General features: G+C 44.2%; 1 protein-coding gene across 4 annotated transcripts in view; it reads left to right on the top strand.

Annotated features, from left to right (window-relative positions):
- Positions 1-17,180, top strand: part of ARID1A (AT-rich interaction domain 1A) — a 69,791-nt gene that overhangs the window by 17,924 nt on the left and 34,687 nt on the right. For 3 of the 4 annotated variants that reach the window (XM_045064010.1, XM_013047271.2, XM_045064012.1), the window contains exons 2-4: positions 8,078-8,290; positions 9,640-10,092; positions 11,340-11,447. In XM_045064010.1, coding sequence (XP_044919945.1) covers positions 8,078-8,290; positions 9,640-10,092; positions 11,340-11,447 — 774 coding nt within the window. The remainder of the gene's footprint in view (positions 1-8,077; positions 8,291-9,639; positions 10,093-11,339; positions 11,448-17,180) is intronic. The other variant, XM_045064011.1, reaches the window with a different exon arrangement.

The raw sequence follows: 17,180 nt of genomic DNA on the forward strand, positions 1-17,180 counted from the left end.
CCCTTTGGTCTCTTTTCTACCCTTCATAAGTTTTCTGTGATCATCTGACCTAGAAGGAGGGAGCACAGTAGCCTAAAATCTCTGAGCCAGGGAGAGAAGCCCCTTGTTCTCTATCACTTTTAGAGACAGAGTGTGGATTGGAAGATCAAGTCTGATGTCTGGTTGCAGCCCCTCCTAGATGTTTGGTCAGGCTGGTGCTTCAGGTGGTGGCTTTGAAATGAGTTCTTAGTCTGCAGAAAGGAGTGTGCCCTAATCTCCTAGAACTATTTCTGTAAACAGAGTAGGGTTGATAGAACTTTTCATTGAATTTGGGTTGTTTTTTTAAAGATTGTATGTATGTATGTATGTATGTATTTGAGAGAGAGCACAAGTGGTCAGAGGGAGAGGGAGAAACAGACTCCCCAATGAGCAGGGAGCCCGGGAGCCCAATGCAGGGCTCGAGTCACGACCCAAGCTGAAGGCAGACACTTAACTGATTGAGCCACCTAGGCACCCTTGAGTTTGGATTTTTAACACTTTTTTTTTTTTTAAGATTTTATTTATTTATTTGACGGAGATGGAGAGAGGGACCATAGGCAGGGGGAGTGGGAGAGAGAGAAGCAGGCTCTCCACTGAGCAGGGAGCCCAATGTGGGGTTCTATACCAGGACCCCAGGATCATGACCTGAGCTGAAGACAGAAGCTCAACAACTGAGCCATCCAGGTGTCCTGAGTTTGGATTTCTGAATTTATATTCTATTTGGACACTTAACAGAATTTTGAAAGTGTTTTTTTTGTTTTGTTTTGTTTTTTGTTTTTTAATCTCTTTGGAGAGGGGCACCTGGGTCACTCTGTGTCAAATAAATAAATAAAATCTTTAAAAAAAAAATCTCTTTGGAGAGGTAGTTGTTAATACTTGTCTCACCATAGGCAGATGACCAGTTCATTTAGTAGTTGGATGAACTAGCACTAGAATGTTTTCCATCTCTTGTAGAAAATTTGGGGTATGATTCTTAGGTTAAGAAGGATAAGAATCTTGGGCTTAGTGGATTTAATTTCCTAGGTCAAGTGTTGGTATGTCTGAAGAGGTATTTTTCTTTTCCTATCATCAGTTTAGCTTCAGAAAATCTTAAATAATGTCTCTGGTGAGACCAGATAGGAGGTTAAGGAATGTCTTATTGTTGTCCTAGGTCATAAACAGTAGGGAAACCTGACTGTTTAAAATTCAAAACAGAATGAAGGGAGTCTCTTTATTTTAAGAGGCAGAGTGTGGGGATGGAACTAAACAAGCAGGTTTCTGGGCAGTTTCTCTTCAGTTTGGGTAGGGGTCCTTGACCAGTTTTCAAAGCCATGAGATATTGGAAGAGTAAGAAGAGAATGAGGCGGCTTTAGATACAGATGTCTGTGTGGCGGGGGAAGAGGGCACAATGAGAATGATTTATTCTGGTTAGCTGCTGTGTACCAGGGTATAAAGGGTGATTCTTTTTAGGGGAGTCTATTCTGTCCATCCTGGGATCCCAGTGGAGCCACGTGGAGCTTGGGGGAAGCTGAAAGCGTTGATTGGGAGAGGCCTTACCTTTTATACTTGTCCCTGCCTGGAATGCCCCTCAACAGGGGAGGGTCCTGAACGGGAACTGGATCAACAGCTGCCGCCTGTCCCTGTGATCACAGGAAGCCGAGGCCGGTGCCTTTGTATGGGAGCTCCGCAGCCAGACAATAGTTTGTGCTGGCGGGGCCATGTGGCGAGTCACGTGACCTGGGGCTGTTTTCTGCCGGGGTCCTTACCCATCTGTTCTCTCGGCTCTTTCTGGGTTATCAGGCGCCAGTCCAAGTCCTCCCAGGCAGCCAGCTTCATGGCCAGAGATTACGAGCACTAACCTTCCTGGCAGGGGCGGTGTGGCTTCGCGTTTATGCAGATTAGCCATGTGTTTCTCACTTCAAGGCGTTCCACAGGAAAAGCCTTTTCCTGTGTTTGGCTCTCAGTGGGCGGTTCCCAGCTTACTGTACTGGGACTCTCGAGCAGCAGGCATGCACGGGAGGGATCACAGTACACTGGCCCCCTCCCATTCCACCTCCAGTGCTACGTCACCACAACACAACCGCTCGCGCTCTCATACTGTTGGTGTCATTCATTCGGTGCCAAGATTGCTTTAAAAAATTCCCTTGGCCCCAGTTCAAACAGGAGTACAGCTGGGATGTGTTAGATTTTAGGCAGTCTGCCCTCAATTTGAGATGAGTTATAAATAGCAGTGCCGACTTCCTTAACTACCGCTCTCTGAGGTAAAATGCAGGTTAATTACTGTGGGAATCAATTAGGGGGTTCTTTTGGTTAAAGAGCCAGGGATGCTTTTTTTTATTGTTATTATTAAAAGTCATACAACAAATCTGGCCAGGAATGAATTGAAAGCACAAGGAGTAAGGAATAATATTTAGATGTCCAAATTCCAGGTTATGGCACGAAGTTTATACTGGCCCCAACTATTTGGCATTTAGGATGACAGAACAAGTGGTAGTCAAGACTTCTGCATTCTGATGGACAGCTTTTCCGCAGCCTCGGCCCATCCCTTTCTACTCCTGTTCTTGCCAATCTTTGGGTACCAAGTCTGGCTCCTTAGGTTTGCCTGCCGCCTGGTCACATCCTTTCTGTATCTTTGGATTGAGACTGAAGCCTGGAGCTTTTGGACTTTTATTTCAAGAAAATTAAGTTGATCTTTATTTGGTGCCACAGGAACATGGTGTGATACATTTTGGTGAATAGTATCTTTCTGCTTGGAAGTTTGAAGGAGGGGGCCTTGGGGGCGATCTTCCCTGCTCTCTTCACAATCAGTCATGGTCAGGAGTTGGAGAATTTTGAAGTCCAGTTTCTTCTATCTCAGCATCCCTGAGGGTTGTTATGGCTTTTCTTGGTGCAATAAGAAGTTGTCAGGGATTCCATTAGCCCACTGGTCTTTTGGGCATGTAATTACTTTTGCCTGGATTAGGGGGACTCTCTGCAAATGGTTAGTCTACAAGCTGTTCTGACTATATTCAGAGGGTCCAGCCTACTAGGCATCTTTGCCTTTGATGCCCCTCAACTGCATCTTTTGATGCATTTTATTTGGCAGGTGGTTTGTAACATGGCCAGTGATCTGGAAAGAGATAAGCGGTGGATGGAGATGGATTTTTTTTTCTTCTGGTTCTTCCCCCTTTTTTATTTTTATTTTTTTATGAATACAGGAGAGTATATATAGCAAGGGGCCCAACTTCCCTGATCAAGGGGGCATCGTTTTCTTCTCATTTATGTGTCTTTGTGGCAGAGCCTTTGCTTTCGAAGTATAATCACAGTAATCTACTCCTGTGGTTTCCCATTGAAAGGATTTCCTCTCCATCATTCCCAGAGTGGAATCTCTGGCTCTTTGCAGCCAGAGTTTGGTGTTTCCCCATTCCCTGCCTCTTCCTTGATGCCTGCAGACTGCTGATACTGGCTTTTCTGTCTTGCATGTAGTAGGGATTTTTCTGGCTTGAAATTGCTATTTTCCAATAAATCTGATTAGTGATGATTTAAGGCCCCTTCTCTATTATGAGAGATTGTAAGATGGCATTTCATCTATAACTGCAAATCGCAAATCTTTCACAGTGGTTTGAAATGTCAGAAGTGTGAGTTAGGTCTCTACTTACCTCCCCTTCAGATATAAGCGGATGTTTAGCTTTGACATGAGACCAGAGTTATCGGATTGTTTGAACTGAATATGTTTTAATTTGCAAAGCTGCATATTCTGTTGATTATAAACCTTTGGTGAGGGGAGGAGGTCAGAAATCTGATGTCCAGGAGGGGCAATGTCTAAATTTTATTTTTAGAATAAGGATTTCTTTGATTTGCATTAATTTTTGGTCTGCAAAGATTTCCTAAAGTTGATGGAAGAATCCTTGAAAGCTTTATTAACTAGGCCCCTCTAAGTAACTGTCCTCCACTGGGAGTACAGGTTCCTAGATAGGAGAAAGAGATAACTTGCTTTTAGCCTTTTGTTTCTAAGCTGTGTTTGGGGATGCCTTTGCAGTTTGAGGATCTCTCTGGTACAGCATGGCACATAAGATTCTTCTCAAAAGTGCTGCTTCTCCCCTGGCTGTTTGTTCTACCCTGCCCTCTTTTTTCTTTCGGTTTAATCCACATTTTTTTTCCTCTTCCCTCAAAGTCATAACGTGGTTTAGGGTGTGCCCTTGGCCTATGGCTAGATGGTTTGATCTGGGCTTTCCTCCCCATAGTATCCCCTACCTACTTCTTACAGTAGGGCAGCCTGGCACATTGAAGTTACTGGGCCCTAGCCCTGCACCTGCTTTCTGTAGCAGGGAGTGGAGGGGGAGGACTTTGAAGGTGATCTCTGGCTTCCTAGAACAGCTCCCCCCCCAAGATTTTATTTATTTATTTCACAGATCACAAGCAGGCAGAGAGGCTGGTTGGGGGGGGGCAGGGAGGGGAGCAGGCTCCCTGCTGAGCAGAGAGCCCAGATGTGGGGCTTGATCCCAGGGCCCTGAGATCATGACCTGAGCTGAAGGCAGAGGCTTAACCCACTGAGCCACCCAGGTGCCCCCCTAGAATATAGTCTTGACGGATGCAGTCAGCTAGACAACTAAGTGCCAAATCTTAGGATTCTGAATTTACTATAGGAAGTTTAGATTTTTTTTTTTTTTAAGATTTTATTTATTTGACAGAGAAATCACAAGTATGCAGAGAGGCAGGCAGAGAGAGAGAGGGGAGGAAGCAGGCTCCCCGCGGAGCAGAGAGCCTGATGTGGGGCTTGATCCCAGGACTCTGGGATCATGACCTGAGCCGAAGGCAGAGGCTTTAACCCACTGAGCCACCCAGGTGCCCCCCTAGAATATAGTCTTGACGGATGCAGTCAGCTAGACAACTAAGTGCCAAATCTTAGGATTCTGAATTTACTATAGGAAGTTTAGATATATAAGAGATCAGAGTGTGCTGAAGAATGGGAAGTGCCTTTATGTTGAAGGGTTGGGTTTCTGCTAGTGGAAGCCATTGTGGACAGGAGGGCAGGGCAGGATACCACTGTGTGGAGCTGGGCATGCCCCTGTGTGGGTTGAGTCTGAAGAATATAGAACTACAGCACACTGTGGACTTCAGAGCCAGGCAGAAGCACTGTTAATCGTTATTGATAATAGCTACTATTTATTAGGCATTTAAATGGTACTGTGTGTAGTGTGTTATGTACATTTTTTTTAAGATTGATTTATTTATTGAGAGAGAGATTAATTTGGGGGGAGGGGCAGAGGGAGAGGCCAAGGCAGGGCTGGATCTCACAACCCTGAGATCATGACCTGATGAAACCAAGAGTCGGATGCTTAACCAGCTGAGCCACTCAGGCCTTCCAAGTTATGTGCATTTTAGGTGAAAAATTTTTCACTGTTTAGATGGACTTATGCTCAAGATTAGACAGTGATAGAGTTAGGATTTGAACCCAAGTCTATAGATTTACACATTCTTTGTTCTTTCTGTGCAATACTGTACAGGATGTAGACAGGAATTTTGGAGCCCTTGGTGAACAGGGAAAGAGGAAAATGATTTGTGAGCACTGCTCTAGAACTGTCAGTCCAGTATGATAGTCACTAGCTACAGGTGGTTATTTGAATTTAAATAAAAGTAAATAAAAATAATTCAGTTGCAGGCATTTGGATGGCTCAGTCAATTAAATGTCTGCCTTAGACTCAGGTCTTAATCCTGGGCTGGGGTGGAGCCCACATTGGGCTCCCTGCTCATTGGGGGTCTGCTTCTCCCTCTCCCTCTGCATCCCCCCTCCCCTCCCACTTGTGCTCTAGCTGGCTCTCTCTCACTCTCAAATGAGTAAGAAAATCTTTAAAAAAAAAATAATTCAGTTCCTCAGTCATACTAGTCATATTTCAAGTACCTAAGTCACATGTCAGAGAAAATTTTATTGGACAGTGTGTCTCCAGATCTCACTTACATTAGTGTACATTAGAGTCCTCCAAGGATCCTAAGGAGTGGAGGGAGTTGGGGAGAGACACAAGCATTCGTGCAGCCTCACAGAAAATTCTGATCTGTTGCCCTGGTTGATAACTACTGCTCTAGAAGCTCCACAGTAACCATGGTAATAACTGCCCCACTTGTGTTGTGGGGAGACCTGATCTGACAGAGATACCTAGAGTGCGCTGGTCTTTCAGTTGAGCAAGTGTAGTCTCCTTACCTGGGGGCCACATGGACAGCAGCTGCAGTTGGGGGTGAGCTGAGGATCTGGTCACTATGTGTGGCATCGTGTGGCCATGTAAGCCCCTGAGCTCTTTGCAGGAGGGACTCATGATGTTTTGGCTTCATTGCTAGGTGTATCTGGAGAAGACCCCCTGCTATTTATTACTTACTAGTCCAGTTGTTAAATTTGAATTTCCTAAACAGCGCCAAAAGAATCCCCATAGCTCCAAAATTAATGATTGAGATTTTATTGGAGTTTCTTATTACAGAGGCAGGACTTGGGCAAAAATTTGGTAGGTATGATGTTGGAAACAGCACTTTAATAATATTGACATGTAGTAGTGATTTGGTATACGGTTTTACTGTGGTTCACTGTAGTCTAGAAACTTGAAGGGTACTTCCATCCTCACTGTTACCTTTTTAGCTGAGATTTTGCTTAGGAGGACAGTTTCTATGGCTTTTTGTCTTACCATTTTCTGTATAACAGCTTGACTTTCCCCTCTGTTATAAAACACTTAGGTAGTACTCTGTCCCCCAAAAAAGATATGTACAGAGAACCAGTTATCTGAGTGTGCCTCCCTCCCCGTTTCTTAGAGGGCTTTTGTTGTTTTTTAAGGTCTTATCCACCTTAAATTATAGAACACTAATTATAGAAAAGCAGAAGAGGAAGGACCCCAGGTATAATCTAGATCAGTGGTTCTTAAAGTATGGCTCCTGAACCAGCAGCATCAATATCAGGAGGATCTATTACAAGTGCATAGCTTAGGCCTGACCCTGAACCTGTAGAGTCAGACACTCTGGGGGTGGGACTCACCACTCTGTGTTTTAAAAAGCCCTCTAGGTGATTTTGATGCATTCTAAAGTTTGAGAACCACTGAATCCTTAATTTGAGAGCTAATGTTATACAGGCCCAGAGTATTAATATATCTATTCCCCATTCCCAATTTAAGCTTCAGTTTTCAAGTTTTCTGTCAAGTCCAGGCCTACTCTTCAACTCTGGTGTATCTATTTAAGGTCTTTAACAACACACCCCACCCATCAGTATAGGTAGGCATCACTGGCTGGAAAACATGCTGGACTCTGTCCTATATATAGCTCCAACAGGATAGAGTTATGTCAGAAAGTGAATGAGCTGATTGAACCTATTGTCCCACATAGAGCTGAAAGAAAGCCTAACTGTTAGTAGCCAAATACTTGTGAAGTATACTTTAAGCTTCCTTATTGGTGTACCTGTATATCTTGTCCTTTAAGGAGATAAAAATTCTATCCTTACACATTCAAACCTTTGAATATTAAAGGAGATGACTTTTCAGTTGAGATGGCCAAGGCTCTAAATTCAGAGTCAACAGCTGTAACTTAGCCATGTTACCCATTGAGAAGAAAGCATAAGCGTAATTGCTTGTGCCATAGTGTAAACAAGCTACAGACATGCAAGAAGAAAGATTCTACCATTTAAAGAATGGAAGCATCTAGATAGTTAAGTATTTGAATCCCCAACCACATTATTGAAGCATTAGATTCGATAGTGTTGAACAAGATGATGGCAGAGCATAGCAGCACTGTCCTCTTGCAACTGAAGGGTCTTTGTTCTGATTTTCTGCACCAGAGGGTGCATATATTCACTGGTTCACACCTGGCCTGTTCCTTGGATCTCAAGTAGTGCCACAGTCACAAAGTGTAGTGCATAGCTTTCATAGTGGTATTTTCATTTCACATAGGATAAAACCAAGGTTATGAGGAAGGTTAAATGACTTGCCCGAGGATTACTGGGTCTGTACCACTACTTTTTCACAATAACTGTTTTCCTATGTGGCATACAGACCTGTACGCTTGTGTTTATGATCATATTGGCCAGAGGCTATCAAAGCTTCAGGTTAATGAAATGCTTTTTATTTTGTAGCCATCCAGTCCAATGGATCAGATGGGCAAGATGAGACCTCAGCCATATGGCGGGACTAACCCATACTCGCAACAACAGGGACCTTCATCAGGACCGCAGCAAGGACATGGGTACCCAGGGCAGCCATATGGGTCCCAGACCCCGCAGCGGTACCCAATGGCCATACAGGGCCGGGCGCAGAGTGCCATGGGCGGCCTCTCTTATGCACAGCAGGTAGATGGTGACTCCAATTACCTTAACCCTTGTTGCTGTCCATGATCTGGTCTTGAGCTATAGACTCAGAATGAGTCTTTGGCATCTAAACCTCTCAACAGCAGCATAGGCCAGTGGGCTCAGTTGTCTACAGTATGCTGCTTACAAGGCCAAGGTTGTGGGCATCATCCCGTGTGTGCTCAAAGAAAAGCTGTTTGCTGGCCATAGGCGGTTACCTGTGTCATCTGTGTCCTTTGACCTGGCTGGCCTGCTTGTACCAACCACTGAATAGTGATCTCCAAAGGATGTGGGGGAAAAAAGGCAGGGGCTGGGCACCTGTCCACTGTAATCAGGAAAATCATCTCATGCCATGTGCCCTGGGAATGGAAAAGGCCCTTCGTGTTTCCAGAGGCCTTCGACATATAGCTGTCTCATTCAAAAGGAAAGATTAAGAGGGACTCGGAATAGAAGAAAAAGGGAAGATTGAACGGTAGCGATGCTAACAGTGCTGTTAAAAATGTTAAGGTTTCCCTTGTCTCCTTTTGTCTGGCCATCTGCACCATTATCTATTGTCATTTTTTGTTTTGACAGCATTTCCTATCGTTTATATTTGAGTAATACTCATACTGAAAATGGTGATGGACAGAATATAAAACCTAACTTTACTTCTAAGACATTAAAGCAAAGTAGCTCCTTAAATATGGAAAATAGAATAATGTCACTCTGGGGTTTGTTTGTTTGTTTGGGGGGCTTGTTTGTTGTTTTTGTTTTTCCGGTGAGCAGATGGAGGAAAGATGGATGGGTATTACGGGGTTGGTTGTTTTTTTGTTTTGCCTTCTTACCAGATATACCCCCAGTGCCTAGAATTGAGCCTGGTACAATCAAGCAAGTAGGCTCTTATATATTTTTTGAATGAAGACTGAATGAAAAAGAGAACCAGAGTAGCTTAATGATTTGCACACTGTCTGGGGCATTAAACCCGGCGTTTTTAGTCAGCTGAGCCAGGCTGCTGCTGACCATTCGTTGTGGTGAGGATACAGATTCCTAGCACTTACAAAACAGTTTAGGTTGTGATAAAGAAGAGGTTCACTGATGAAAACGGCTGCGCTCGAACTCTTAAAAGTTGCCCAGATATTAGTGTCAATTTTCTGTAGACAAATGCAATCCACTTGTAAACAAACCAACTAGTAACCCAGCTGGGCTGTCCTTCTGGCTCTGTTTAGAGAGGGCTGGTAGGAAAAACCATGGGCCTTCTAAGTGGGAGGCTGGGCTTGCCTACTTCCTATACCCATCCTCAAGCGGTAGTCAGATAGAATACCTTTCTTCATCCAGAAGAGTCTATGCTAAAAGTATCCTTTCCTTTCCTACAGATTCCTCCTTATGGACAACAAGGCCCCAGTGGGTATGGTCAGCAGGGCCAGACTCCATATTACAACCAGCAAAGTCCTCACCCCCAGCAGCAGCAGCCACCATACTCCCAGCAGCCACCGTCCCAGAATCCTCACGCCCAGCCTTCCTATCAGCAGCCGCCGCAATCTCAGCCACCACAGCTCCAGGCTTCCCAGCCTCCCTACTCCCAGCAGCCATCCCAGCCTCCACATCAGCAGTCCCCGACTCCATACCCCTCCCAGCAGTCCACCACCCAGCAGCACCCACAGAGCCAGCCCCCTTACTCACAGCCACAGGCACAGTCTCCCTACCAGCAGCAGCAACCTCAGCAGCCAGCCTCCTCGACGCTCTCCCAGCAGGCTGCGTACCCTCAGCCCCAGTCTCAGCAGTCGCAGCAAACTGCCTATTCCCAGCAGCGCTTCCCTCCACCACAGGTAAGGTGCCCCTGCCTCTCGCCCTTGCCTCCGTGTGACCACAGACAGCTTGGGGCTTGGTGTCAGGAGAACTTTGCCATACAAATTATTCTCTCATGTGCACTTAAAAACCAATTAAACTCTGGGTAAACATGTTAACTGGATTGCTTGAACTAATAAAGGCATAACCTTCTTAACTCCATAAAAACCTGTGGCTCTTCTTACTGATGAAGAAATAGGGCAATGGGAAGTTGCATAGACTGATAAGAAATTAAAAATAATGGGACTGGTTTTGTTTTGTTTTTGTTTTTGTTTTTGTTTTTATAAACGAGCATTCAGAACTGAGCATCCAGGTGAGTTTGGTTCTTTTTGAAAAGTCCCAAAAGCCTTTGGGAGGCTGTACTGTACGTTCATTCCAGCCGCCGTTACATTCTGCCATTGCTTAGGATAGTTTGGACCCCTTCATGTGAAGTTGCCATCGGAGCTGCACATTCTTAGAACATTCTTTAGAACAGTCTCAGTGGTGGCAAGTTTGATTTGTTGAAGGTGGATTTGATTTTAGGAAATAGCTAAAATTCCTTTGTAGCCATGTCTGTGAGCAAGGTAGGTGATAAAGCCTAAAAATAACAATTTGGGCTTTATTATTTTAAGAGCAAAAAAGAGGAGCTGTGACCAGATGACAGGTCCACTAAAGATTCTGTGCATTGATGGCAGTATTGGAATAAATATCTCATCCCAAGGCAGTTTCATTTTGAAGGAAGCAGTACTTGTTTTATTGTAGAGTTTCTAGCGTGAGTTTTTTTTAAATTAATTGGTTTCATTCCTTGATAGATTATAAAAAACCTTGTAGTTAGCTGTACTTCAGCGTTTAACTCCAAGGAATAGCTGTCTGTGCCGATAAATGGTCAGCAGTGTGGTTCAGAGTCTTAAATGCACTGTTGACATTCTTTTTTTCCTTCTAATTAAACTAACTTTATTTTTTTAAGTTTTTATTTTAATTCCAGTTAGTTTACGTACAGTGTCATATTAGTTTCAAGTGTACAGTGTAGTTATTGAACCCTTCCATATATTACCTGGTGCTCGCTGACCTTCCTGTCTTAAGAGCCACACCTTATATTTTTCTGCCTTCGGAGAATATCATGGGTAGTTGGGCAGTCTTGGTCCCGCCTGCCCTCTGTGAGACACTTCCGTAGCCCTTTCACCGTGAAGTAAGCTTGCCTGGTTTACCAATACCAGGCCTTCACAGCATTTTGTTTTTCTTATTTTAGGAGTTATCTCAAGATTCATTTGGGTCTCAGGCATCCTCAGCCCCCTCCAGTAAGGGAGGGCAAGAAGATATGAACCTGAGTCTTCAGTCAAGACCCTCAAGCTTGCCTGTGAGTATTCTTGCCAACCTCTAACAGATGATGGGGCAGAGAAGAAAGCAAAGAAAACTAGTTTCTGGTTGGATGTTTTGGTGGTATGACCTAAATAAACAATTAGCTATTCCTTGAATTCAGGTTGAAAATTCTAAGTAGGAATTTATGGTCTGATCTTGTGGAATATCTGTTTTGGCTGGCTGCCTGGGGAATAGGTTTGGTGATCTCTATTTAGAGTTTTCTGGTTTTGTGTTTTTTGTTTTTTTAAAATCTTGGGCCCTGAGGCATGAACCAGGTAAGGGACAGAGAAGATGAAGATATTGGAAACACTGTTCACTCTCTGTCAAAGTTGAGAGAGGTTTCAGGGTTGTTTTGACCTTATTTTTGAGGGTTTAATTTTTAGGTTTTTGTCTTAGTATTTAGCTAGGAAGTACGAGCTGGGGTGCATTTAGCTTGGATGGTCCCTTTGAGCATGGGCTGAGTAAAAGCAGTTTTTCTGGTTGTTTTGTGTGAATAGGTGCTTTTGTCTAGTAGAGTGCTTGGTTCCCAGATGCTTGATTGCTGTTTATGGATGAACTGATTGTATCCTGAGAAAGGGAGTACAGTCTGCTGATGAAGAGCTCGGGCTCTAGAGCCAGAGCTCCTGGATCTGCATTTTGACTCAGCCACTAACTCTGTACCCTTGGGCAAGTCACTTAACCTTCTCCTGCCTTCGTTTTTGCATCTGTGAAATGATCCTATCATGGAGTGGTTGCTAACATGAGATAGGTTAAAGTAGAGTGCTCAGGCATTGTGGGCACTCCCTAAATGTCAGAGAGTCTCATTATCATCTCAGAGGACGTAGGGACTCTACTTGATACCTGAGAGACTGCACCAACTAGTTAAAAGTAGACTGGTTCTGGGAACACTTACCCCTCGTCTTAGCTCTGGTACTATGTGCAGGCCAGTCACATAGGTTCTGAAAGTTAATCTGCTGGGCACAGGAATAAAATGGGCTGCTCTAAAATCTAGTAAGACCATTGGTAGACAAACCCTCCATTATAAATCCTGCTTCGGTTAGTAAATAGAAATTCAGCCACACATGTCTAGATAAAAAAACGTCTTTAGAAATTTTGATTCTACTCCGATTTGAAGCCTACCTCTTCAGTTTTTCTGACTTGGGAGAAAATGGTCTCTGGATCTTTAAGGAATAAGTAGGAGGCAGGAACTCTCTTCATCATGAAGCCTCCCCTGGCTTCCCCTGAAGATCTCTGAGCCATAACCTGCGTGGGGCAAGGTCTCGGATTCCCTCCGTACCTATTGTGCAGGCATCCCGGGCCACAGGCGTAGCCACTGTCACGTGGGCCCCAAGACTGTGGACTTTCTCAGTTGAGGAATTGGGTGAGGATGTGTCTGGATAAGGCAATCCCTCTTTGTTCCCTTTTCATTAAGGACTATTGCAATCCTTTTCTGCATCCCAGACCTCACTGGAATGTGTTTTTTAACCTGGTTGAGTCAGAAGTGTGTACCTACTCCCTCCTCATCTGTGGTTTGTAGCTGACCGAATCTGAGTGAGGTGCTACTGTGGCAAAAAACCGAATCAGTGGATTTTTGCCATTGCTTTAAGTCGCTCCGTGAAAAGCAGAAAGTTTCTGCTTGCTCCTGGTAATCTTCTAGCGGAACTGTGTCATTTTTCAGTCCTGAGAAGCCTAGTGTACAAACAGGGTTGAGAGCCTTGTACCGTCACATTCAGAGCTTCTGATTTGACCTGCCGAAGTGAGGGCACTGGCAGCTTCGTGGGCCCAGGAGAGGATTGTTCCTGGGCAGCCTATCACAAGGAGCCTTCCCAAGTTCAGGCTTCTCCTATAGATTCATCCAAATGGGTCATTTGCTCTGTGGTAGAAGCTCTATGTGGGAGGTGAGTTGGCTGGGTTATTGGCATCTTGTTTGTTGAATTGCTTTTTATCCCTCTGCTATTTGGACTAAGAAACAAAAGGTGGTTATTCTTTGAAATTTTGGTTTGATGCCAGATTTGCCTAGCCAGGCTGGGAAACGGTCATATTTGAAGAAAGGAGAAGTCAGGATTCCCTAGAAGGGGCCCACTCTTTCCCGAAGCAGTTGTGTCAAGGGATCCCGAGGTTTGCCGCTGTGCTCCTTCTCTCAGCGGGTGTTTGTGAGGCGCCTCTTGGTGCTGGGCTCCAGAACGGAAGCTGGGCTGACTGGAGGGCAGCCTCTCCAGTTCTCCACGTCCTCCTCTTTGCTCATTCACCTTACCACATAGCCCTAAAGGCGTTATGATTGTGACCCTTGATGTAAAGACTCATGGTTTCTGATCCTGATTATTACAAAAATTAGATTTTGAGGAGTTTTTGCTCTGCTGTTAATGCCAAACCATTTAGCTGCTATTATCCTGGTTATGTTGTCCCTTTGTTTATAATCTCTCAATTGTTTTTCATTAATCTTAGAATAAATTCCAAAATCCTTAATATTATGTAGGCCGCCCCCTGCTTCTGATTTAGGTCTGGAATGAGGCCTGAGACTTTGCATTTGAAACAAATTCCTTGATGCCGCTGATGCTGTAGATGCTGTAGGCTAGGGATGGCACTTTGAGAACCTGCACTTCATCCTGTTTTGCCCTTTGCCTTGTTACTGACTTTGTCTCAGTTTTGTAAGGCTCCATGCTTTATTCTGCTTCCACACCTCTGCACAGACCCTTCCCTTTGACTGAGACACATTTCCTCCTAACTCCTCTAGTCATATTTCAGGCTACATCTTCAAGATTATTTCTTCAGAAAACTTCTTCCTAATCAAATGTCAAAACTCAGCTTAAATAACTTCTATGATGCCCTCACTGACTAAAGTCAGTTTTTATTTAAAAAACAAAAAAAACTGCAGTATTTAAGATGTATTAAAAGGTATAAAGAGGGGTGCCACCTGGGTGGCTCAGTGGGTTAAGCCTCTGCCTTTGGCTTGGGTCATGATCTCAGTGTCCTGGGATCGAGCCCGGCATCAGGCTCTCTGCTCAGCGGGGAACCTGCTTCCCCCGCCCCCCCTGCCTGCTTCTCTGTCTTCTTGTGATCTCTCTGTCAAATAAATAAAATCTTTTTTTTTTTTTTTTTTTTAAAAAAAAGGTATAAAGAATGATTCAGGGCCTGATGACCCACCTTTAGAAATCAAACCTTGCAGGATGCCTGGGTGGTTGAGTTCATTAAGCGTCTGCCTTCAGCTTAGGTCGTGATCTCAGGGTCCTGGTCTCGAGCCCCACATCAGGCTCCTTGCTCAGCAGGGAGCCTGCTTCTTCCTCTCCCACTCCCCCATCTTGTGTTCCCTCTCTCGCTGTGTCTCTCTCTGTCAAATAAAGAAAAATAAAATCTTAAAAAAAAAAATCAAACCTTGCTAACAGGTATATGTGCTGCCGAAGCGAGCACCCTTGCTAACATAGGTAAAAGCACCTTATATGGTCCTCTGGGATCACTTCCCCATCCTTCCACCAGGAGAAACACTATCCTGTATCTGAGGTTTCTTTGCTTTAGGTCACCAGAGCAATTTGCTGATACTTGAACACTTGGGTCTCTGTCACTTGATGGTAGGCTTCTGGAGAGCAGGCACTGTGTTACTGGCCTGTGTGCCCCTAACATCTATCACATGATGCCCCAGACCAGTGGTTCTCTACCTTGGCTACGTGTTAGAATTATCTGGGGAGTGAATAATCTTTAAAAACCAGTGGCTGGGGTTCACAGAGTTCTGACTTGTTTGGGGTTGACAGCAGTTGACCAGCTGTCCCTGGTGATTCTGATTTGTAGCCCTGGTAGAGATCCACTAATCCAAACTGTGTCAGGTTCCTTTGCTAAAATAGACTGTCTTAACACCCGTGTTTTTTGTCAGTATTTATCTCAAGTGTAATTTCAATTACTTCTTGACACAAGCTCAGTGAGGGCTGATGGTCTCTGTCTTGCTCATGGCCATCATAGTGCCTGGCATAAAGTAGGCACCAATTCAGGGAACGAATGAACCTGAGCAGTATGTATTACATTGTTCATTCAGAAAGTGTATGTCTGACAGGGGACAGCTTGACCATCTGTAAGATTGTTGTTTTCACGGTGAGGGAAAGACAAGTATCACAGCCTTTATGGGAAGGCCTAAACTCCATTTTAGAGGACAAATTAATTTATTTGTGCTTCCTGACAGTGTTTTTAGGAAGAAGTGAAGTTAGGGTTTGTGGTTTATCTTGTAAAATAGCTACTACTTCACCTTACGGTAAGAAGGTCTTTGTAAGGGATGGGTAAGCAAACCTCTAGGTGTTTCATTAGTCTTTAATTTCCTTTAGTTTGGGGCAAAATCTTTAAGGGTCTCATCTGAAAATTAGTATCTGACTTTTGATTTTAATTATTTCAGGGAATGACTTGGAGTTGCATCTTTAAAAGGTTCTGTTTAAATGATTCACTCAAGTGTATGTGGTTTCCCTAGAATAATGAATGCTTCCCAATTTTTTTCTTACTATAGTCTGAAAGTGTACTTGGGATAGAGTTTCCATTCAGTGGTAGAAAATAGATACAAGATTGAAAGCCCAGATCTGGAAAGGTTAACTAGATCAGTGCTTCTCCAAACTTCAACATGCAGTGAGAATCATCTGGAGATTAATTAAAACACGGATTACTGACCTCTACCCAGAGAGATTCCATTTCAGTAGGTGGGAGTAAGAATTTGCATTTCTAGCAAGCACTCACTTGGTGCTAAAGTTCCAAAAACCATATTTGAATAACAGTGGGTTTAGGTAGTAGTAGTCCTTTAACAAGGGAAGAAAAGAAATCACAAGACTAGGAAGCCACAGTGGTAACTGAATTAACAGTGGTTACTTACACTGTAGTGTAACTCTTGGTGATCTGGAGGGAAGACCATGGCTTGAAAATGGTAGAAGGAAAAGAAACTGGGGCAAAACAGACTGCCTGCAGCCATGGCCCCAGTGTAGTCTCTTCCTGGGTAGGGCAGCCTTTGACTGCAGTACCACCCTGGGGGTTCTCTCTGTGGCACTCACTGGATTCCTTCCAGAAGTTGGTCACCAAATCCCAGTCTACCTCAGATACAGTTTTGAATCTGGTTCCCCCTGTCCTACCCATTGCTGTTTTTTTGTTTTGTTTTGTTTTCCTTAAAAGGACCCTGTTACCTCCTACCTAGTGTCTTGCCCCCCCTGGCTGTTTAATTCCTTTTCCTTCCAAGTCTGTCCTCACCATAATCACCGGAGTACTCATCTTAAAAAATCAAATCCGGGGGCACCTGGGTGACCCAGTCGAGTAAATGTCTGACTCTTGGTTTTGGGTCAGGTCATGATCTCAGGGATCTGGGATTGAGCCCTGCATCGTTGTCAGGTTCCCCACTCGGTGGGGAGTCTGCTTATGTCTCTTTCTCTGACTCTCAAATAAATAAATAGATCTTTAAAAAAAAAATTCTTGCAAGTGAACATTACTGCTTTAAAAACCTGGCTACCTGTTGCCTATGGGTTTACGCCCAAGTGTGACACAAGTTCTTTTGTGATCTGGAGGATAAGGATATTTAAAAAAACAAAACAAAACTGGGGGGGGGCGCCTGGGTGGCTCAGTGGGTTAAAGCCTCTCTCTGCCTTTGGCTGAGGTAATGATCCCAGGGTACTGGGATTGAGTCCCACATCTGGCTCTCTGCTCCTCGGGGAGCCTGCTTCCTTCTCTCTCTCTGCCTGTCTCTCTGCCTACTTGTGATCTCTGTCAAATAAATAAATAAAATATTAAAAATAAAAAA

Source organism: Mustela putorius, unplaced genomic scaffold (assembly GCF_011764305.1).
Source record: "Mustela putorius furo isolate JIRA1106 unplaced genomic scaffold, ASM1176430v1.1 tig00003853_pilon_pilon_pilon, whole genome shotgun sequence".
NCBI lineage: Eukaryota > Metazoa > Chordata > Mammalia > Carnivora > Mustelidae > Mustela > Mustela putorius.